This window comes from Oncorhynchus gorbuscha, linkage group LG13 (genome assembly GCF_021184085.1).
Source record: "Oncorhynchus gorbuscha isolate QuinsamMale2020 ecotype Even-year linkage group LG13, OgorEven_v1.0, whole genome shotgun sequence".
Lineage (NCBI taxonomy): Eukaryota > Metazoa > Chordata > Actinopteri > Salmoniformes > Salmonidae > Oncorhynchus > Oncorhynchus gorbuscha.
In genome coordinates this window covers 83,212,198-83,237,292 of record NC_060185.1, presented here as the reverse complement: position 1 = coordinate 83,237,292, position 25,095 = coordinate 83,212,198, and the positions used below count along the sequence as shown (strand labels likewise).

Genomic DNA, 25,095 nt, shown 5'->3' with positions numbered 1-25,095 from the left:
TGTGGGAAACACTGAAGGCTTATCTGAGAGGCTGTATCATCTCCTTTCAGGCTGCCAGGAGTAGGCAAAACAGAGGAAAACTGGAAGAACTAGAGGGACAAATTCACTTACAGGATAGGGAGAATGCTAGCCACCCATCTATGGAGAAACATAAAAAAATTACCTCTTTAAAATTTGAATATAATCAGATTCTCTCAGCTAAAATGGCTAAATCTTTTCTCTATGCCAAACAAAAATATTTTGAGTTTGGTGACAAACCACACAAATTACTCGGCAGACAACTTTGAAAAAATGTGAGTGACCGAATGATTCACAGGGTTAAATCTGCATCTGGGGAATTACTCTCTTCCCCCAAAGACATCAATGACAGATTCCGGCAGTTTTATGAGACTCTATATACATCTAAAGCGGATCCTAACCCCTTGATTATGCAAACATTTTTGGAGGACTGTAGTCTTCCTGCCCTGAACCAGGAAGATTCTAACTTCCTGAATAAGGAAATATCTCTTGATGAAATCCGAGAAACAATTAAATCTCTAAAGAATGGCAAGACCCCGGGCCCAGATGGATACCCTGGTGAATTCTATAAAACATTCAGCAACATGCTCTCCCCCTATCTGCACAAAATGTTGATTCAGGCCAATGAGGATGGAGCTCTCCCTTCTACTTTGGACGAAGCGTTCATTACAGTTATACATAAGAAGGGTAAAGATCCAGAAGAGGTAGGGTCATACAGACCAATATCTCTCCTTAATACAGACCAAAAGATTTTAGCAAAAACTCTGGCTAACAGGCTTAGCACTTTAATTGGCAAATTGGTCCATTCGGATCAGACCGGCTTTATCCCTAACAGAAACTCATTCTTCAATCTCAGGCGCCTCTTCAATATTATGTATTCTCAGAGGTTACCCAACGTGGACCTTGCCGTCATATCTCTTGGCCGAAAAGGCCTTTGACCAAGTTGAGTGGCCCTATCTATTCAAGGTCCTACAGAAATGTAATATTGGAGATAGGTTCATAAATTGGATCCAGCTTTTATATAGGAACTCCTGTGCCAGAATACTCACTAACCAATCATTGTCGCCCCGATTTAACCTCAACAGGGGGACAAGGCAGGGTTGTGCGCTGTCACCTATGCTCTTCGCCCTAATTATCGAACCGCTCGCTCAGACGATTAGATCTCATGCAGCAATACACGGCTATAATACTAAAGATACTCTAAATAAGATCTCCCTATACGCAGATGACATCCTCCTCTATGTAACAGAACCCCAGGCCAGTATCCCAGCTATTCTTGATGTGATCAATTTGTTTGGTACCTTCTCGGGATACAGAATAAATTGGAACAAGAGTGAATTAATGCCCATACGGTCGCAAAATACCTCCTGGCTAGAACATCTCCCATTTAAGTTATCTTCAGAAAAATTTACCTACCTAGGAATTGTAGTTACCAAACAATACTCCTTCCTATTTAAAGATAATTTCCCCTCTCTGATACAAAAACTCAAAGCAAACATACTATTTTGGAGAACTCTCCCAATTTCTCTGCTCGGAAGAATTAATGCCATTAAAATGGTCTTCCTCCCACAACTGCTCTACCTATATCAGAACATCCCAGTATTCATACCTAAATCCTTTCATAAACAACTGGACTCAATTATCAATCCTTTCATCTGGGATTATAAAACACACAGGATAGGTAAAAAACACCTCTGTAAATCCAAGATGGAAGGAGGATTGTCTCTCCCAAATGTTATATTTTATTACTGGGCCGCTAACCTCCGCATTGTTACGTTTCTGTTGGATGACATACTCCCGGCATACAGCTGGCTTAGTATGGAGCGGGAGGAGTGTCACCCCTTCTCTATTGGCGCTGTGATTTTGTCGCCTGTCAATCTGGAGATGTCACTTTATTGTAACAATCCTATTATACATAGCACAGTCCGAATATGGAAGCAAATTAAAGTCCACTTTGAGCTCAGACCAATGTCATTCATGCTCCCTGTCGCCAGGAATCCCTCCTTTGCCCCTTCTAACCTTGACAACACCTTTGAGCGATGGGGAGAGTTGGGGATAAGCACCATAGGGGATTTATACATAGAAGGGACCTTTGCTTCATTTGAGCTGCTGAGGGAAACTTATAATCTTCCCAGAAGTAATTTTTTCAGATACCTACAAATTAGAGACTACGTTAGAAAACACCTTCCAACATTTGGGAATGCTAAACCTTCCATGTTTGACGGATGCATAAAAATATGCCCCACCTCAGACAAACTGATATCGCGTCTATATGATGCTTTTCAATCTGTTAGCACACCTTCTACTGATTCCATCAAGGCAAAATGGGAGGAAGAACTAGGGACTGACATCTCAGTGGCAGACTGGGAAGAGAGCTTGGAGTATATCCACACATGCTCCATTAATTCCAGACATCGTCTCATACAATTCAAGGTATTACACAGATTACACTATTCCAAAACTAAACTGCATAGGATATTTCCTGACACATCCCCTACATGTGATAAATGTCAGGCTACACTACTCCACTGATTTGCCCTATGCTCTAGCTTGCATGGTTATTGGTGTGGAATTTTTAGGATCCTCTCTGAAGTTTTGGAGACTTCAATAGATCCAGACCCGCTTCTGATAATCCTGGGAGTATCTGAGTCCCTAAACGCATTATCCAACCCCCAAAAACAACTAATCTCGTATGGTCTCATCTCGGCAAAAAAACTAATCTTGTTGTTTTGGAAAAGGAGGGAAGCGCCCTCTACCAAATTATGGCTCAGTGAATTGGCAAACACTGTACACTTAGAAAGAATTAGATATATTCTGAACAATAAATTATCAACATTTGATAAAATCTGGCAGCCTTTCCTCTCCTACTTGGACGAGTCGGCGCTGTGAATTTGTACTTATTAACGCACTCTCAATTGTAAAATTTTAATCTACCTTTGGGCAGCGTGTGCTGGCCCTACCACCCGAGCAGTTGGGAGAGGGGGGGGGATAGGGGATGGGGGGGATAGGGGGGACATCTTCCCTCTTTCTTTCTACGTGTCCTTGTTTTGTATGTCGTGTTTTGTATTATTTGTTCTGCACCCAGAACTCTGGGTCTTGTTGTTCCTGTATGCTCTTTTATGTTTAGATAAGAATTGTATATCTGTCATGTATACCTATACACCATTCTTGTGTGTGTTTAATAAAAATATTTGAAACATGAAAACATTTTTTTTATTTTTTTATAAAAAAAATAAGGCAGTAACGTAACAAAATGTGGAAAAAGTCAAGGGGTCTGAATACTTTCCAAATGCACTATATGTTATCCTGCATCTCCTGGATTTTCTTTTTTAGAAGCACATTCACCACTCTCTCAAACGGCTAACACCGCCCTTTCGCGTCGCAGTCCGAGGGCCTGAGACGTGAAACAAGCTACCTCAGCTCGCAGTCGGCTTTTAAAGTGGGACTGACAGCGTTTTAACTACTTTGCTGATATGAAACAAACAGACAGTCATAATATCAGTAAAAAATATCAAATTCCCAGATTATGCTACAAAACAAACATTATAAGAGGTTTTAAAAATAGGTTCTATTTGACTCAACATTCCATGACGTACATTAAGGCATTGTTGACAGAATAGATGGATGCAGTTCAATACATGATTAATATAATTCACCAATACATATCTTGGTAGACCAAAAACTATTGTTATCAGGTTGTAAATCACAGCTGGCCTGGTAAATTGCTTGCTGCCTCCATTCTGGATGCACTGTTTCAGTTTCAAAGACAATGTTTCAGTTTTGAAAAACAGACGAACGTAACTAAGGCAGGGAATATCAATACAATCAGACTAGCAAGGGCAATGATCACACGTCAGTCATAATGTGGCTAATAGTCTAGCATAAAAACACGTAGCCTAACGTTAGCTAGATTACTAGCTGCTAGGAGGATGTCATTTCATGCCATTGGAGGAGTGGGTGAGGGACTGACTTTTTCCCCTCATATAGTTTTTCGGTGGCAACACACAGCGAAAGATGCAGGTGTCATTTGGTTAGCTAGCAAGAACTTTAACAACTTTTATCTAGTTAGCATATCTCTTGCATTCGCACATTCACTCTCATATAAACAGCCTAACCAGGTCTGCTACGGCGAGTAAAATGGTCAGAGTGAGGTGTTCTTGAATTTGTATCTGGAAGTAGCTAGCTAGCAAGCTAGCCAACTTTAGCCAGTTAGCTTGTGTGCTTGGTTGGGACAAGCATGTATCGACAGGCAAGCTGCAGAAGGACTAGTCAGATACAATTCCCCATCAATGTCGACGGCTAACTAGCTGAAAAAGTTTGAGGGGGTTCATCTAATGTTCCTTCGTTAGATTTTAGTTCATCTTGCTCTGGCTAGCATTAGTTGTTGATCTTGTTGTTGTTTATATGCATACTAAGGAAGAGAGAGCCTACATTGTCATGGTTGTTTGATCAATAGGACTGTAAAGATCCCAAATGTAAGAAGACCCCGTGTTCTTTACATATTAGCAGAAATCCATTCAGGTGTATTTTGTGGCGTTTGGTGAATGCGTTCTAATGATCTAAAGTCGGGCTGTTGTAACTGCCTGTAAACACACAGTCCAGTTCAAAGTGAATGGTGACTGGCTCGTGTGGCAAATGGCTTGTTTGTATAAAGACCTACTGTTGCTCTGATTGGCTATAGCGCGACAGGTCTGTAGACTCCGGCCTTGGACGAGTTATACAGTATCAGTCAAAAGTTTGGACACACCTACTCATTCAAGGGTTTTTCTTTATTTGTACTATTTTCCACATTGTAGAATAATAGTGAAGACATCAAAACTATGAAATAACACATATGGGATCATGTAGTGACCAAAAAAGGTTTAAACAAATATAATAGATTTTAGATTCTTCAAATTAGCCACCCTTTGCCTGGATGACTGCTTTGCACACACTTGGCATTCTCTCAACCAGCTTCACCTGGAATGCTTTTCCAACAGTCTTGAAGGGGTTCCCACATATGCTGAGCACGTGTTGGCTGCTTTTTCTTCACTCTGGGGTCCAACTTATCCCAAACCATCTCAATTGGGTTGAGGTCTGGTGATTGTGGAGGCCAGGTCATCTGATGCAGCACTCCATCACTCTCCTTAGTCAAATAGCCCTTACACCGCCTGGAGGTGTGTTTTTTGTCATTGTCCTGTTGAAAAACACAAACTAGATGGGATGGTGTATCACTGCAGAATGTTGGTTAAGTATGCTTTGAATTCTAAACAAATCACATTCTGCTCCATGATTCACGGTGGAACCACACATGCAGAGATAATTCACCTACGTTCTCCTACTCTGTTTCTCACAAAGGTTGGAACCAGAAATCTCAAATTTGGACTCATCAGACTAAAAGACAGATTTCCATCAGTCTAATGTCCACTGATCATGTTTCTTGGCCCAAGCAAGTCTCTTCTCAAATCAAATCAAATCAAATGGTATTTGTCACATACACATGGTTAGCAGATGTTAATGCGAGTCTAGCGAAATGCTTGTGCTTCTAGTTCCGACAGCTTCTAGTTCTTAATGGTGTCCTTTAGTAGTGGTTTCTTTGCAGCTATTCGACCTCTGAACAGTTGATGTTGAGATGTGTCTGTTACATATTTGGGCTGCAATCTCAGCTATTCGACCTCTGAACAGTTGATGTTGAGATGTGTCTGTTACATATTTGGGCTGCAATCTCAGCTATTCGATCCCTGAACAGTTGATGTTGAGATGTGTCTGTTACATATTTGGGCTGCAATCTGAGGTGCAGTTATTCTAAGGAATTTATCTTCTGCATTAGAGGTAATTCTGGGTCTTCTGTTCCTGTGGAGGTCCTCATGAGAGACAGTTTCATCATAGAGCTTGATGGTTTTTGCAACTGCACTTAAAGAAACTTTCAAAGTTCTTGACATTTTCCTGATTCACTGACCTTCATTTCTTAAAGTAATGACGGACTGTTGTTTATCTTTGCTTATTTGAGCTGTTCTTGCCATAATATGGATGGTCTTGGTCTTTTAACAAATAGGGCTATCTTCTGTATACCCACCCTACTTTGTCACAACACAACTGATTGGCTCAAATACATTAAGAAGGAAAGAATTTCTGCAAATTATCTTTTAACATGGCACACCTGTTAATTGAAGTGCATTCCAGGGTATTACCTCATGAAGCTGGTTGAGAGAATGCCAAGACTGTGCAAATCTGTCATCAAGGCAAATAGTGGCTACTTTCAAGAATGTCAAATATTGCCAAGTTGGTATGAAGAGATTTGGGAGACAGGCGCAGTAATGTATAATATGGTTTTTTAATCATCCCAAATTACGGTGTGCCATGTAAAGGCACGGGGATGAAGACCAAACAAACACGTAACAAAAACACATGGTTGAAAACCAAACAAAAGAGCAAGGAGTAAACTGAATAGGTAACACATGCACACAATGATTAACACACGGGACGAGATCCGTAATCATCGACGCAATCCACAAGGGCATGAAAGCCCAAAACACAGAGCACAGGTACTCACACGCACCAACGGACATTGTGAAAATAATCGACAGCCCAATGGAAACCAAAAGTGTCAGAGTCTAGGTGATGTGGGTAAGGCGGAGACAGGCGCAGGACACAGAGATGAGTAATAATAGTAACTTTACTCAAAAATAATCTTCCAACAAGGAGAACGAAAATCCAGAATCACATAAACGAGACAACTGACAGAGCCTGGGCACGAACCCAGAGTCTCCGGTGCCAGGACCGGCTGATAAGCTAGTACACATTGAAAAGGAGATAGATAGCCTCCTGGGTGGCGCAGTGTGCCACCAGAGACTCTGGGTTCGCACCCAGGCTTTGTCGTAACCGTCCGCGACCGGGAGGTCTGTGGGGCGACGCACAATTGGCCTAGCGTCGTCCGGGTTAGGGAGGGTTTGACCGGTAGGGATATCCTTGTTTCATCGTGCACCAGCGACCCCTGTGGCGGGCCGGGCGCAGTGCGCGCTAACCAAGGTTGCCAGGTGCACGGTGTTTCCTCTGACACATTGGTGCGGCTTGCTTCCGGGTTAGATGCGCGCTGTGTTAAGAAGCAGTGCGGCTTGGTTGGGTTGTGTATCGGAGGATGCATGACTTTCAACCTTAGTCTCTCCCGAGCGATGAGACAAGATAGTAGCTACTAAACAATTGGATAATACGAAATTGGGGAGAAAAAGGGGTAAAAGAAAAAAAAAGAAAAAATGAAAAGGTCCTATTAGATTAGTGGAGGAGTGGCGGAGTGAGTTTTGGGCCATCTCTGCTCAGGGGATGAAAGCCGCCCACTCCCCCGGCCGGTCCTGGTAATAGGATCGCAGAAACCTAGATCTGGGGACCCCGATCAGAAACTATATCCTCAGGCACGCCGGAGTGCCGGATGACGTGGGTGAACAGGGCCTCCGCAGTCTGTAGAGCCGTAGGGAGACCGGGCAAAGGAAGGAGACGGCAGGACTTAGAAAACCGATCCACAACAACCAGGATCGTGGTGTTTCCATGTGACGGAGGAAGATCCGTAACGAAATCCACCGATAGGTGTGACCATGGCCATGGTGGAACTGGTAGGGGTTGAAATTTCCCTCTGGGCAGGTGTCTAGGTGCCTTGCACTGAGCTCACACCGAGCAGGAGGAAACATAAAACCTCAAGTCCTTAGCTAAAGTGGGCCACCAGTACTTCCCACTAAGACAGCGCACTGTCCGACCGATGCCAGGATGACCAGAGGAGGGTGACGTGTGAGCCCAACAGATAAAACGATCAGGCGGAACGTGCAGACGCCCAACTGAACACTGGTTGGGAGTGGGCTCTGTACGTAACGGCCACCCGCTCGATGTCCGTGTCCACTTCCCATACCACCGGTGCCACCAGGCAAGAAGCCGGAAGTATGGAAGTGGGATCTGTGGACCGCTCCTCCGTGTCATACATCCGGGACAGTGCGTCTGCCTTAGCGTTCTGGGAACCTGGTTTGTAGGAAAGGGTGAAAACAAAACAGGTGAAAAACATGGCCCACCTTGCCTGACAAGGGTTCAGTCTCCTCGCCGCCCAGATGTACTCCAGATTGCGGTGGTCAGTCCAAATGAGGAAAGGGTATGTAGCCCCCTCAAGCCAATGCCTCCACGCCTTCAGAGCCTTGGTAACAGCCAACAGCTCCCGATCACCCACATCATAGTTTCGCTCCGCCGGGCTGGGCTTCTTCTTAAAAAAAGCACAGGGACGGAGCTTTGGTGGCGTACCCGAGCGCTGAGACAGCACAGCTCCTATCCCAGCCTCGGACGCATCCACCTCTACTATAAATGCCAAAGAGGGAACAGGATGAGCCAGCACGGGAGCCGAGAGAAACAGAGTCTTCAGGTGACTAAAAGCCCTGTCCGCCCCAGCTGACCACTGCAGTCGCACCGGTCCCCCCCATCAGCAACGAGGTAATGGGAGCCGCTACCGTGGTTGGAGTCTGACAATTACACACGGCTGAAATGCGGTCATTCTCCATCTCCACCCATGTCGGGGACAGGCGGTACCCTAGGAAGGAGACGGACTGTTGGAAGAACAGACATTTCTCAGCCTTGATGTACAGGTCATGCTCCAACAGTCGACCAAGCACCTTGCACACCAGGTACACATGCTCGGCGCGTGTAGCGGAGTATATTAGAATGTCATCTATATACACCACTACACCCTGCCCGTGCAGGTCCCTGAAAATCTTGTCTACAAAGGATTGAAAGACTGATGGAGCATTCATCAACCTGTATGGCATGACAAGCTACTCATGGTGCCCAGAGGTGGTACTATAAATGCCATCTTCCACTCATCCCCCTCCTGGATACGCACCAGGTTGTAAGCGATCCTGAGATCCAATTTTGTGAAGAAGCGTGCCCCGGGCTATGAGAGGCAGACGGTAACTGTACTTCACTGTGATCTGATTTATACCTCGATAGTCAATACATGGGCATAAACCTCCATCCTTCTTCTTCACAAAAAATAAACTTGAGGAGGCAGGTGAAGTGAAAGGCCGAACGTATCTTTGTCCCAGAGATTTGGAGACATATGTATCCATAGCCGCCGTCTCCTCCTGTGACAAAGGATACACGTGACTTCTGGGAAGTGCGGCGTCTACCATGAGATTTATCACACAATCCCCCCGTTGATGGGGTGGTAATTGAGTCGCCTTCTTTTCACAGAAGGCGAGAGCCAAATCGGCATATTCAGGGGGGATGTGCATGGTGGAGACCTGGTTTTGACTCTCCACTGTAGTTGCACCTATGGAAACACCTACACACCTCCCTGAGCACTGACGTGACCATCCCTTGAGAGCCCCCTGTTTCCACTAAATAGTGGGGTCATGATCGGCCAACCAGGGACACCCCAACACCACAGGAAACGCAGGTGAATCGATCAGAAAGAGACTAATTCTCTCCTTATAACCCCCTGCATTATCATACATAGTGGAGATGTTTACCTCCCTGATCCGTCCCGACCCTAAAGGACGACTATCTAAGGCATGTACAGGGAAGGGCACATCAACAGGAACAATAGGGATCCCTAATCTAAGAGCAAACAGACGGTCAATAAAGTTCCCAGCTGCACCGGAATCTACAGTGCCCTGCCTGCTGCCTCGACTCCCTGGAGAACATCCCCAGCACCGACCAGCAGTGTGCCCTCTGCAGCCACAGCTGGTGCAGAACTCCCCCCCCCCCTCCGTCGGATCTGAGGTGCTGGGGGATGGAACTGACGGACCTCGATCCGGATGTCTGTAGGAGGCCAACAGGTTATCCAGCCTGATGGATAGGTCCACCAGCTGGTCAAAGGTAAGGGTGGTGTCCCTGCAGGCTAGCCCTCTACGAACGTCCTCGCGTAGACCACACCTGTAGTGGTTGATCAGGGCCCGCTCATTCCATCCCGCGCTGGTGGCCAGAGTTCAAAAGTCCAGAGCGAAGTCTTGTGCGCTCCTCATCCCCTGTCTGAGATGATACAAGCGTTCCCCCGCGGCTCTCCCTTCAGGTGGATGATCCAAAACCGCCCGGAAGCGGCGGGTAAAATCCTCATAATTGTCCCAAGTCAGTCCTTCCCTTCCTCAGACTGCATTGGCCCATTCGAGTGCTCTACCAGTCAGACAGGAGATGAGGGCGTTCACACTCTCGCGTCCCGAAGGAGCTGGGTGAACGGTTGCCAGATAGAGCCCCAGCTGGAGTAGGAACCCCTGGCACCCGGCAGCCGTTCCATCGTATACCCTCGGGAGCGCGAGCCGAATCCCACTGGATCCAGGTGAAGGAGGGGTGGACAGCGGTGTGGGTTGTTGTGGGAGCTGAGGTGATGATGATGGGGTTGCTGGAAAAACCCCTCTCTCCCATCGCTACATGGTTTGCAGCACGCGATCCATGGTTGTGCCGAGACTTTGTTACTTAGTTGCGTGCTGCTGGACGCGCTCCTCCATTGGTAGAGGAGTGTTGTATGCACCTGCTGACTCCATTGAAGGTGCGTGTTTCTGTCAGAGTCTAGGTGATGTGGGTAAGGCGGAGTCAGGCACAGGACTCAGAGATGAGTAATAATAGTAACTTTACTCAAAAATAATCTTCCAACAAGGAGAACAAAAATCCAGAATCACATAAACGAGACAACTGACAACAATAAACAAAACCATAATGGCTCCAGCGGGTTAAATAGGGAAATAATTTAAACGTAATGGGAACCAAGTGTGTACAATACAGACAAAACAAATGGAAAAAGAATGTGTTATTTCATAGTTTTGATGTCTTTACTGTTATTCTACAATGTAGAAAATAGTAAAAATCAAGAAAAACCCTGGAATGAGTAGGCGTGTCCAAACCTTTGATTGGTAATGTATGTTTTTATTCGGTTTTATTTACTGCAGTCTCTATTAACTCTACAAATGCACGACCACTTTCCCACTCTACATTGCTATAGAATTTTGTCAAATTCCTTACTATACGTAAATCCCAAACATTCTACGAATTTATGAAAACGTGAAAATGATAGTATCTAAATGCTCCTTTGTCAGATTTTTCCTGGGGGTGTATTTTTATGTGATTTCATGTTGCTAAAATGCTGTCAGTTCCACTTTAAAACTGACAGGCGACTCCTACCATGTCTACAGACAACCCCCTAACAAACAAAAAATGACTTTTGGAGAATGAGTGCACAACTGGTAAATAGTCGCTTATAGGCTATGTCAGTCAGTCAGGTGTCTCGATGCCGGCAGAAACGTATATTTCAGTAACGTTGAAGGTCTCTGGTTAGAATTACTTAGCCAGAAGGATGAAGTAAGATGCTAACGTTAAATGGAGCCTACCTCAGCAGGAGCAAAAAATATGCTTCTAAGTTCTCACAATAACTCTGCTTTACAGAGAGTAGGCTACTGAGTAGGCTAGTGGTGTGGTGCTCAGTGGTGAGGCTGAGGCTTGCTGTAGTGCATGAAAGAGGAAGCAGAGGAAGAGGAGGACACATAGAGAAAGAGAGGAAACAAGCAGAGAGAGAGGTTAGTACAGTTGTTCCCAAACTTAGAAAATGTTGACTATTCTTAACAGACAAGTAAGGAACTTAAAGAAGATATGTTTCAATATGAACATCTCCACATGGTCTATCTTCCCTATAGGTCTACATTAAAATACAACCACTGTATGTTTCAATATGAACATCTCCACATGGTCTATCTTCCCTATAGGTCTACATTAAAATACAACCACTGTATGTTTCAATATGAACATCTCCACATGGTCTATCTTCCCTATAGGTCTACATTAAAATACAACCACTGTATGTTTCAATATGAACATCTCCACATGGTCTATCTTCCCTATAGGTCTACATTAAAATACAACCACTGTATGTTTCAATATGAACATCTCCACATGGTCTATCTTCCCTATAGGTCTACATTAAAATACAACCACTGTATGTTTCAATATGAACATCTCCACATGGTCTATCTTCCCTATAGGTCTACATTAAAATACAACCACTGTGTTTCAATATGAACATCTCCACATGGTCTATCTTCCCTATAGGTCTACATTAAAATACAACCACTGTATGTTTCAATATGAACATCTCCACATGGTCTATCTTCCCTACATTAAAATCTTATCAACATACAAACAATATAGTTCAAAAAATGTCACACGTTTTGGTTACGTCGCTGATGCTACATGTCGGTGTGAATCATTTATCATATTTCCCTCCTTTCAGGGGTATAACATTGTAGAGCTAATTGGATATGTGTTTGTAGATGGACTGAGGTGAATGAACCTACAGCAGCCAAGTTGATAATGGCTGGGGTCATTTTTGCTTGATTTTGCTGTTTTGTTCTTGTATAGAATCGCAGTAAATTATCTTCTGGACCTCACTACAACTCAAACCCTGGTTACAGTCCAGAGGATGAGATACTGTACAAGATTCACTCACTCCTAATATGGAAAGCCTGTTGTGTGAGAAAGGAGAACAGGGAGTGTAGGAGTGAGGGAATGGAAAGTGGAGGAAGAGAGAAGGAGACAGATTTGGTCAGATATTGGGAAGGTAGGGAGAGGTGAGAGGGGGGAGACAGAAATAGAGAGAGAAAGAGATTGATAGTATGTGTGTGAGAGAGAGGAAGGAATAGAGGATGTGTGTGAAAGAGAGAGGGGAGGATAGGTAGAAACAGGGGGATATGGAAGACGAGAGAGGGAGAGAGCGAAAGAGAGAGAGGAAAATCGAGAGAGGATGAGCAGAGTTAGTGATTAATAGTTGATGAAGCGCTTGCAGGCAGAGCGGTGGGGAAAAGCTATTCTCTCCCTCCTCTCCCTTCTCCCCCTCTCGCTCTTTCCCCCCTCCTGACAGGGTTCTGAGTCGTGTGCAAGCCATGCTACCACCTCTCCCTCCCCAACCACCTCTCCTCCTTCCATCTATCTACCTCTTTCTCTCCCTTACACTATCTCTCTAACCTCCACACCTCACTTTCTCTGTCACCTCTCACTCATTGCTCCCTCCACCCCCCTCTATCACCTCTCCCCCTCTCTTTCATATTTCTCTATCCTCTCATTTCAGAGACACACTTCTCACTGCGGGGTTGTAAATCCTCTAAACCTGCATAACAGACAATATTCTATTGATTAGAGGATTGAGGCATTGATTCCATACATCTTCTGTGAAGAGGTAGATATTCTAAAAGAGAGAGGGAGAAAGAGAGATGGAGAAACAGAGAAAGATAATGTCCCATACGTCCTCGGAGAGAGAGAGCGAGAGACAGAGAAACAGAGTCAGAAAGGGGTGTGGCAACCATCCTTGAGCATTGGATGGATGGATGCCTGGCTGAGGAGGGGGACACGAAGGTACCTTGCCTTTACAAATACAATCATCTGCTCTTCTCATGGTCCTTCTAAAAAGCCTTGTGACTTGGTTCAGTTTGCACTAAGGGACAGGAAAGGATGAGTGCTGTTACATTATTCACAAACGCACTGGGAGGTCTGGAATGACGTCCACACACACACACACACACACACACACACACACACACACACACACACACACACACACACACACACACACACACACACACACACACACACACACACACACACACACACACACACACACACACACACACAAAGCTCAAAGCTCAAAGCTCAAAGCTCAAAGCTCAAAGCTCAAAGCAGGAGCAGTGCTTGTACAGCTTACCTGAATGTGTCTGATACAACACACATCTGTAGCGGTAGCAGGTGGCTGATGGGAGAACCATGTTCACACCGATCCTGATAGGACTGTAATAGCCAGGTCATAGAAGTGATTATACCACATACATGCACAACCTCAACGCAGACCTCAGATAACCTCTAGGCATCTAGACACACACACACACACGCACGCACGCACGCACACACACACACACACACACACACACACACACACACACACACACACACACACACACACACATACATACATACATGTGCCCAAGCACGTGCAAACGCACAGTAACTGTAATCAAGGCACAGCAGAACAGTTTGATGTTTCTAGACCACAAATGACAGTAACACTGATCTGTATGTTGCAGACGTGAGTTGGTCATGGTCACGTGACTAGGTAGCTCCTCCTGCAATTTTCAAAACCAGTGTCTGCCCTCGGACCCAAGAGGGAATATCCTCTTGGTCTAACGGTCTAAGAAGTTGGTTGCTCCTGTGGGAGACCCAGGTTCATATCCCGCGTTCCTACGTGTTACATATACATCCTGCTTACAGAAGGACACACACTCAAACCTCAGTCAGTGTGCATAATTTATACAAGCCCCAGAACTCTCTGCTAAAGACAGCATGCTGAGGCATTTGCAGCAGAGCAGCAGTTCTGTGGTGTGTGTGAGGCCGTAGCTGAGATATAATGCTGCTCTATAGGGAGAGAGAGAGACTTGTGTAGATAGTCAGAGCACTGGAGCCTGTCTCTCTGTACATCTGGGACTTTGCATAGATGAGGTTCCAGTGGTGAGTCGAGTCTGTCTGTGTCACTGTTGAGTCATGGAAATGTGGTCTTTGATGGCAGCATCTGAGTAGCAGATTACCTACAATACTGTCATCCCTCTCTCAGCAAGCAGATTTGACACTAAACCAAATAACAAGTATAGCACTTCAGCTGCAGACAGGGAATGGTGCAACCATACAGAAACACACAGCTGACAGAGACAAACACTCCAAGCATCATGTTGTCTTCTCTCTATTATGAGCACTGATAGGTGAAAGTGGTGGATAAGTTTCACCTGCATCACTTTCACCCCTCAAGGCCTTTCAGATTAGTGGTCATGGGGGCATTGAGAACGAGTTGAGGAAAGATTGTTTATTTTCTCATCATGGATTCTACTCAGAGGTCAGGCACACTATACACTGTCCATGGTGCTGAAATGTTGTCAGGAAGATCTTAATGTTAGCCTTGGCTAGAGACCAGGGGCGGCATGTGTCAAGCATCTCAGAATAAGAGTGCTGATCTAGGATCAGGTACTTCCTGTACATGGAATCTTATTAATTGTGATATAAAAGGTTAAACTGATCTTAAATCAGCACTCCTACTCTAAGATGCTTGATACATATGGGCCCTGATCATACCGGTGTTGTTTCATCATGCCAAAGGTGATGAGCTGAACAAAGAAAGCTTCAGTTCTCCAGAATATATTTGGACACAGAGAATAGCAGATAATGTATCTGGTGGTTTAAAGAGGCAATAGGCCACTGTCTTACTCTTATCATGCATGACGACAAATCAAACAGACTGAGAATGGATGGATCCTATTCAGAGGTCAGAGAATATGAACTGTCCACGGTGCTGAAACATTGTGATGCCCCTGATCTTTAGTGAAGGGCCCTAAGGGACCAAATATCCACCACCTGATCTAACAGCACCGACCGGTTAGGACTAGCTGGTTGGTCCCCCTATTTCCTGTCACATGGTGTCAGTCTCCATGCTGTTTGAGAGCTAACTGGCATCTGAATTAATACTGATGGCTATTTGAAATTAAACTGTGTCATATTCTGTCAGACTCACTCCATATTCTCCATATTTCACACACACACACACACACACACACACACACACACACACACACACACACACACACACACACACACACACACACACACACACACACACACACACACACACACACACACACACACACACACACACACACACACACACACACACACACACACACACACACACACACACACACACACACACACTCTGAGGCTTTTGTACAGCATCTATGCTCCATCTTTTGACTCCACATAGCCAAGCAGGATAATATCTTACCAACATGCACACTATGGAAGGTATATCATTTTCATATTGATGGATGGTCCATATCAGATCAAAGTGCTTTATACATGATAATCGTCTCACTCGTCATCAAGTATAGCCTATTCTACATCACTTTGACCTATATCCTAATGTACTACAGCCGCTAGGACATCTGTCTCACACATCCATGCATGGTCTTATGTCCTCGAAAAAAATGCACCGTCTTGTTTGTGTCACCAGGCATGGAGAATTGAACCGTGTCAATCATCACCTATAAGCACTCACAAGGAGGCCGGAAACTCCTTATATCACCGGGGCATTAGCGTGCGGCCCTAAAGCGTCCAATAAAAGCTAAACTTACCGCAGTCCTCACACAACACGCTCTCCACATCCTTCTTCAGGTCCGTTCCGCTGGCGTCCAGCGGAGCAAACGATGCCTTGAATACTAAAGGCTCGCCTGTTGGGTCCATGAAAAATATATATCTGTGATTCTCCTCCACAGTGGTGCACGGGGCCTCGGAACTGAAGTCTCCGACAGTCACGAGCTGCTCCCGCTCGAGCCCGCCGCTGTTCACGGGCCACACGTCCAGCACTTTGACATTTACACTGTAAGGCTCCCGAGAGACGTTTTCCGGTGAGGAGCGCACCTCGCCCTCGATGACCACGGCAGATCGATACGCCTGGTCCTGGAGGGAATTGAGACTCGGGGCGTAACAGGCAAAGGATACCCCGATGACCAGCATGGAGAAATGCACCGGATCAAGCCTCATGCCGTCGGCCGTGGCTCGGTTGCTGCAGTGCTGGGGCGGCTAAGGGGCGCGGATGACGGAGCGGGGTTGAAGTGGGAGACTGCGAATAGGCTCCGATAGCAGGGCAGAGCGGCAGACCTTGTATAAGTGTCCATGCCATCTGTGTCTGCCGCTTTCCCCATAAACTTTCAGATGGGGACACACCAGCCTAAGAACCGGAAACGGCCCGGTTCTGCATGGTTAAAAATTTGGTTGCTGCATTCTCCTTCAACACTATTTTTTTCTCCTGAAACGCAAACCAAGACTAGTAAATGATCCTCTACTCGAAACCAGAGGTTCTGCATGAAGCCTCTATAGTCAGTCCTCTCTCTCCAACAAATGTCATCGCATGGGTGGGCGCATTGCCTTTCTATAACGGAAAATTATTGTTAGATTCCGCGCACAGGAAAAAAAAAAAGCATAAATACACAGACAGACACACACAAGGTCGGGCTTCTTGATCCACCTTCAGAAGTGTAGAAAAATCGGATTCCTTTTCGGTAAAACGGAGACTACAGAATACAGCGGTTCTCTGGTTATCCAGTTAGGCGATGCAACAGCGCAATCCCTCCAGCCGCGTTCCTTGCACCCCTCAAACGCGAACGGCTTACGTGAGCAAACATCACCTGCTCGGCCACTGGCGTCGGCTGCCACTTCCTGCGCAAACACTAATGACCGGAGCCGCGCTCCCAACAAACTGGCCCAACACCCCTCAGACCACTGACAACAGGTCAGAGAAACCGCCCGAAGTCAGAACCATGGACGACCATTATAGCAGCAGCATATGATTCGGTTGCGGTTCGGTTTAAAATGATGGGATCAACCAAACCCAACACTTAGAAGAGTGCGTACTGAACTAGAGGGCTGGCTATTCAGAGAGACAAGGCTACACTGCGGCTAGTGCGATGACTAACGCTGCGAAAATGTCTCAATGGTTCCAGTAGTAGCCTATAGCACGACAACCTATAAATTGGATACCTCTCTTTCTGTCTAATCTGACCAAACCACTGGTTACGATGCAGCTAGCGCCAAACAGGCAACCCTCACGGAACGATGCCCAACAACGGATTCACCTATTAGAAAGGCACTGGGTCCTGCGGGCATGTTCATGCAGGGCTGGAGATTTCTGCACCGAGAGAAAGTGAATAATGTGTGTGGTGGTGGCCGAGTGGCTCAGCGTGTGGCCACATGTGAGAATATCGATTAGGCCAACCAGCATCGAAGTAATACGGAAGCCACATGTGCCAAAAATGATACTCCTTATCTTTGTACAGGATAGGTGGATGCTTTTATTAAAATATGTTGTTCTCTTCTCAACCCCTTAACAGTGTGACGAAAGCTTGCTCATACACAGCTTCACAGTGGTGGCTCACAAGTTATTCTCCTCCCTCTACCGTGCCGTCCCTCCCTCATTCTCCTCCCCAATCAATCAATCACTTAATCCATTCAAGATTCCCCCGCTCGCCCGTTCAGAGCGCGAGCTAGCCGTCCTTGCTTAGAGGTCAGAGAATTTGCGCTGAAACAGCGTCAGAATGAAGTCGTTATCAGTCACTGGAAGAGAACTGATTAATAATGTGATTTCTGATCACACTAAGGACACTAAGGATATGTGACTCATTCTACCTCGTCATCTTACAGTTCACATAATAGACTAAATATTATTTTAGTTATTCATGCAAATATTTTTTCTTTTTGAAGCTCAATTTAGATTCTCAATCAAATCACTCCTTCAACACTCCAAACATATGAGTCTATTCTCTCATGAAAAGACAAATAAACCTTTATCAGTTAATTCGACTTTTATATGTAATTTTTTGACACATGGGTGGGCTAGTGTTTCATTCGAGGAATGTGCTAGATGCTACAGATGCAGGCAAAACACCCGTTTCTCTCATGACAGATGATGACCAGTGGAAGTATAGTATAGGCAAATCTGTGCAAGGTTATGATTTCATATTACTAATAGGAGATACAAATGCGGGACATTATAATGATGCATAACACATTGTGAAGAGCTTCAATTTAGTTGCAACGTTACTGAATTATGTGCAGCTGCTACACAGCTTAGACGCAAACGTGTATCTCTTGAATACACCCCTCAGAACAGCATGTAATATGAACTACAGTAGGCTCCTTTCGTTTCCTTTCTAAAGCGTAGCGCTCTCGCGATATCGTCGGTGTGGTTGACAGGCAGTCGAGGTTGCAGCAGGCTGAGGGAGACGGTGGAAGGTAAGCAGGAGGCAGCATCATGGCGGACAGAGACAGTGGCAGTGACCACGGAGGGCTGGCCACAGGCCCCGGCTCCCTGCCTCCGGGCGCGATGGGCGCCGCGGCAAGACTGCAACACGACACCGAGGAGCTCGCGTCAAAGCGAGTCGACATCCAGAATAAGCGCTTCTACCTAGACGTGAAGCAGAATGCAAAAGGCCGCTTCCTAAAGATAGCCGAGGTCGGAGCTGGGGGAAACAAGAGCCGCCTCACTCTCTCTATGTCAGTGGCAGTGGAGTTCCGTGACTATCTCGGGGACTTCATCGAACATTACGCCCAACTGGGCCCGAGCAACCCGGATATAGTGCAGGATGAGCCCCGGCGTGCCCTCAAGAGCGAATTTCTAGTGCGAGAGAATCGCAAATATTACATGGATCTGAAAGAGAACCAGAGGGGGCGGTTCCTAAGGATCCGTCAGACCGTTAATCGGGGGCCCGGATTGGGAAGTGCACAAGGCCAGACCATCGCGCTTCCAGCGCAGGGACTTATCGAGTTCCGTGACGCTTTGGCCAAACTCATCGATGATTACGGTGTGGACGAGGAACCAGCAGAACTACCCGAGGGCACTTCCTTGACTGTTGACAACAAACGCTTTTTCTTCGACGTGGGTTCTAACAAGTACGGAGTGTTCATGCGGGTCAGCGAGGTGAAGCCTACCTACCGGAACTCCATCACTGTTCCGTGCAAAGTGTGGTCCAAATTCGGCAACACGTTCTGTAAATATGCGGAGGAGATGAGAAAGATCCAGGAGCGGAGTAGAGAGAAACGGGCCTCCGAACTCCTACCGGAGGGCCAACATGGTGACGACGGGGACGATGATTGACGGATTACCGGCTTGAGCAGAAATAAATAACAACAAACAACATACTTTATAATCAGACTTTTACTGTAAAATATAAAGAGAGAATTCCAAGGGAAGCACCCCACACACAACCTTCACAGTCAGACTGGCAGTAGCCTACTGTCTCGTCGTTCATTGCTGGATGTCACCCACTTACCAACCATTTTAACAGTAAGCCGCTGCTATCAATAACTTGTTTGAACTGTAAAATATGAACTGTTTCCTACTTGATTTAAATGACAATGAACAGAGTGTTTATTGCTCTAACAAACAACCCGATTTTGCACACGTCCAAGCTATTTCGGAAAGGTTTCCAAAGTGCAAAACGGAAAAAAAACGTAAATTGGAAATTACGAAGATCTCCATGTAAACCAACATTTGACATCAGCACATATATATATATATATGATAAATTACTTTACCAAACTAATATCTAAAATCAGTTGTAGTTTATTAATATAAGGTACGCAGGAAAAAAAAAGTAAAGCGCTATCTATTAACGTGTACTGCAGAATGCAACGCACAGACTGAAAAAAATAGACACTTCTGCCAATATGCGTAGGCCTAAATCTCTTTTAAAAAGGCATTTGGGAAAGTTATAGTGTTTAATTTGATCGAAAATGTAGTTATGAAACGCGTTTTTATCATGTCATAGGCCTAGTATTTTATGAGAGCAGAGTCGATATTGGCCTAAACGGGATAGAAGCATCTTTACTATTGAATATCAACCCTTTTGCACCATGTCCATTCAAATTTGGAACAATGGTTAGATAAAAAATGTGCTAACCTAGATATACTAATTATGATTTTGTGAATCAGCTGTATTTAAATCCTAAAATGCCCACGTTTTCTGTGGGCGAGTTTTCTTTTTCGGGGGAGGGTGGGATGGGGCACAAAAACCAGATGCTCAACCGGTGATGGCAGCGCGAGACGCGTAAAAAGACGCATCAGCGCGCGGCTACATGCATGCTGAGCCGCAAGGGCGCATCCTCTCTGACGTCAGAACAACCTGGTGCCTTATACACTCCACTCGTTTACGTGCTTCACATTGTGGTCGATGTTAATGATATCTCTCTCGACCACTGTATGTTTTCATTTGTAAGTTCTGTACTGTTTGCTGTATGGCTATTGGTCAACACTAACAAGCCAAACCAGAGAGGCCCTTTTCTGTAGCCTGTCTCCCTCCACAGGCAGGAGAGCAGAGAATGGCCCCTAGAACAGCAACAGCAGCAGCACTTCTAATGTGAGCATGGATAGTCATCAGAGATGTGGGGTTGTGTCTGTCCACCTCTTGCACCATGTAAAATGTAACTGGACGTATACAGTAGTCAGTCAGTGGGGATGAGATGGAGACGGATGATGGATGGATGCCCTAAGAGCCCCTTGTGAGGTTTTTCTGGATGTAGGCCAAAAGGCCAAGGCAGTATCTTTCTATGGTGCTACAGCTCCAATATAATCCAAACTAGACTGAGCTTGCTGGTCTAATTTGTCACAGCATTATTTGATTTCTCAACGTTACTCTCCACATGTTGTCAGAGCAGCAGTCTCCCCCTACACAGGGTGATGACAGACTGTGAGGACATTACTTTATAGTGTGCAATATTGTACGTGCCAATTGTGGCATTGTATGTAGTATAGACACACAAAAAAGGCAAATATATATGTGATTGATATTTGAAAAGCATGAGTCTGAATTCTGCATTGTTACAGAAATGTGAAGTCTTTCTCTGCATTTAAGTGAAAAGGTTTCAAACTAGTGTGAGATTTCCCATCACTTTCATATACAGTAACCCCCACTGTGTTTCAGTGAGTGTAGGCAAGTTTCTGGTGTTTCTCTTTCCACAGAATCGCTACAGTCACATAGCTTATCCCGCCCACAAATCAGAAAGCTTATCTCCTCATCTTCAGGTCGGTGTTGGAAGCACAGTCCTGCCCCTTCTGAGTGTCTTATAATTTAATAGAGTAGTATCATGAAACTTTTTAGTTTTACTGGGATAAATTATTCCAAGTCAGAAGGAGAAAAGTTCAATGAAAATGACACGATGTGAACAAATTGATGTGGTGACAGAGGGGGTTGCCCTGACGATGAAGTGACCAACCATTCTTCCTGGGGTGAAGACAGAATCATTTTGACAGTTACCCAGTATTCCTTGCTCTCAGTCCACCAGTAAACAATGCCATAGAGGATTTCTTTAAGCGTTGATTAACAATCAGCCAGCTAGGTTAACCATCAGTAGCTGGATTTAGAGCATCACAGGGTGGCTTGGATTAGTTTAGTAGATCTAAACCTACTGCACTGTACTGCCATCAGGCCGGCTGGCGTGATATTGAGGACAGACTGAGCAGCAGTAGGTAGGTCTGCTCTAATTCCACCAGCCATTTGGATTCGGTCAGAGTTACAACTGTAAGAAAGAGGCCTCGAGATGCATGGGTCCCTATGTGGGGCCCCATATAGGACCCCTATTAAATGTCCCTTTACTAGGCTAGCATTAAAGCTTCATGGGTTTCTCTCCTCTTTTGGAGAGAAACCCATGACACTGCCTAACACTGCCTCAGAATTTCAAAAGGATCTTTTACATAGCAGGTAAACTGTGGATTTGACTCTGTTGTGCTCTACACATATAAAGAACATTTTGAAGCCAGAATTCAGTCAAACCTCCAGTACCGCTGTGAAAGACCAAATGCTATTTCTACACAGTAAATGCTTGATTGAATGAATTCAGGCTTTAAATGCGAGACAGTAAGCCTGGAAATTCAATACAACATTTTCAAAACTCTCTTACTGGCCAGCCCTAGAGAGACGAAGGCTATAGTCAATCAGATCAAGTGTTAACTGGCGATAGCAAACACCCGCATAGCTGACGTTTTGGCGGTGTCCGAAGTGGAACTGCGTTGGAGCTGTCAAATCGGTGAGCAGCTGCTCTTGAGATCATTGTCATGAAGCCACACCCGCCCCACTCGCGTTAGAAGTTCAGAACTAGAAAGTGTAGGCTATATAGAAATAATGATGTTCAAATTGAAAATCATTTAACATTTAATGAGGATTTCTATCAGCTTAATTGAGCTGTAGATTACATCTCACATTCCAGTGTTTGAACTTGTAAATATGACTCCATGGGATTTCTCTTAATGCGACTTCATGAAGCCAATAGCAATGTGCGGTTTAGGTATGATGCCGGGAGCCACTTGTGGATTTGACAGCTCTAACGCGGTTCCACCTCCTACACGTCAATATATCAGCTATGTGGATGTCGGCTAAAGCGGATCTGATTTAATGGGGCCATAATTCTAACTCATTCAGCTCACGTTTTATGTTTGTATGCCTCGCTCTGTAAAACGCACATAAAAAAATAAATGATAATTAAACAAAAGTGATTATTTTTTTGTCAGTTCACAAGGTGCTACTGGGTCCGTTCTGGTTCCAGAGTGGCATGGTTCTGTGTAATAGATTCTAGAACACTGCCTATTTTAAAGGATCAACACAGTGTTGGGTCAGAACCAACTGCCACGGTTTAGAGCTGATGATTTCGCCATGTTGCTCACATTGCAGTTAATCAATGGGGCACAAAATGGACGCCAGGTGTTTTTGTCCCATAATCAAAACCTGCAGTGGGTTGATTGTAACTGTGCAGCAGCATGACTAGTTCAGTTCAGTGTAACATTGGTGGTGGTGGTGGTGCTGTTTGCATCAGAGAGAGATGTCTTAGAATTGATGAACTATTAGAGGTGCTTTGTTCTTCTTATTTGTACTAGTTCTTAATGGTGGGAATGTGCGTTTTGATCTAAACAACAGCTGCATGACCATGGTAAACAACCTCTACCAGTCCCTTTAGAGGTGTGGTCTTCTGGAATCTCTCCCACTACAATTTCAACTTCCATTCATTCTACGAAGCTGTTTAAAGATCCATTAAATTGAGTTTCAGTGTTCTATTGTTGCTATGACGTTTCTCTGGTCCTTCAAGTTCAGACCAATCACTCACAGACAACGTCAATAATGGGAAAGGCCAATCACAATCTTGTTTGTGAAGCCAACAGTCACCTTGACCATTACTAGCTCAGCACACACTCTGTTTTGCACATACCAATGCAGAGTCCTTCATGTATGCAGACTGTATAGGCTACTGTTATGTACAGGGAAGAGACATTGGGAAAAGGATCTATAAAAGTCAATGGGGAGGAAGAGGGCCAATGCACAATGAACATATCCCATGTCACCGTATGGTCTACCTACCCTTTATCAACCCTATATAATATGTTGCACCTTTCAAAATATTTTATCTGTGGTGTGTGTGTGTGTGTGTGTATATGATGATCCTTGTTTCAGAAAAATATAACATATAAACAGGAAAAGCATATTGCTGTTTTTTTTTTCTTTTGTATTTTATACTTACAGAAAGCATTGAATAAGATGGATAAATACTTGCACTTTAGATATATTAAGAAAATAAAAAATCTGCATATTATTTTTGATAGGGATCTCACATTCAGAGAGTATAAATTACTTTCCAGGCTTTGTGACATTGCTGGACAGAGATGTATCAAGTTCTTCTACTTATTGAAGTATATTTTGTCTGTGTTTCAGAAGGTTTACTAAAGTAAATTGCATGATAAAGTAGTGTTACACCAATATTGATATTTTTTAGTTGGTATAAAGGTCTGAAAACTGTGATGTACCATGTTTAACTTTCCCCCCCATACATTCTAGAGTAGTTCTTACTGATTTATGGCCTTTCCTGACTACATGACGATGGTGCTTAATTTGGCTTTGAAAAATCTGCTCATCCTACATTTGACATCATCATAACTTGTATCTTACTGTACTTCATTACTTTGTTTATGTACTTTCACTACCTTATTAAATTTTAGTTGATGGCAAAACGTGTGCTGTTTTGTACGTTGTTGTTTTAATGTTGGAAAAGCCTTTGACGTCTGAAAATGACTAATTGCAATAAACAGGCATTCCTCATGTCCTTGTGTCTTTACAGAGTGTCTGACTAAAAGTTCCACAGCATTTTTAAAATTCATAATGGTCCAAATAACTTACGTTTAGAAGTACTGGTAGTGGCACCAATAGGCCTACCTGCTGGTGAAACCTGAAGTTCGCTAGAAGAGGAGTCAGGCACTTTTCAAGGTGCTGGTGATGGCGATATACGACATTGGTGCTGTCCATTGCGCTGAAGTAGGCCTATTTGTGCCGTTTTGAGGACGTGTTGTTGATGCGGAAAGTTGGCGCTGTCAAAGGTGCTGAAGCATGGATACTGTTCACGTCGCATTGACAAGAACAGACGGGTTGGCTGACATCACGGAAATAAGGTGCACGCGTCGATGGGGCCGGAATCCGTGCTTCGTTATGACTCTGAACGGTCAGATAGCTAGCAACAATGACAAGA

The 25,095-nt window shown here is 44.7% G+C and overlaps 2 protein-coding genes across 2 annotated transcripts in view; one reads left to right on the top strand and one right to left on the bottom strand.

The window, feature by feature from the left end:
* The window catches only part of LOC123993590 (pro-neuregulin-2, membrane-bound isoform-like), a 92,031-nt gene extending 74,189 nt beyond the window's left edge, over nt 1–17,842 (bottom strand). The window contains exon 1 of the mRNA XM_046295918.1: nt 16,170–17,842. Coding sequence (XP_046151874.1) covers nt 16,170–16,578 — 409 coding nt within the window. The 5' untranslated portion in view covers nt 16,579–17,842. The remainder of the gene's footprint in view (nt 1–16,169) is intronic.
* A 927-nt stretch (nt 17,843–18,769) lies between these two features.
* Nucleotides 18,770–24,673, top strand: LOC123993589 (transcriptional activator protein Pur-alpha-like). Its single transcript, XM_046295917.1, has one exon. It carries the CDS (start codon nt 18,845–18,847, stop codon nt 19,685–19,687), a length of 843 nt encoding a protein of 280 aa, XP_046151873.1. The 5' UTR covers nt 18,770–18,844; the 3' UTR covers nt 19,688–24,673.
* The last annotated feature ends 422 nt before the right edge of the window (nt 24,674–25,095 follow it).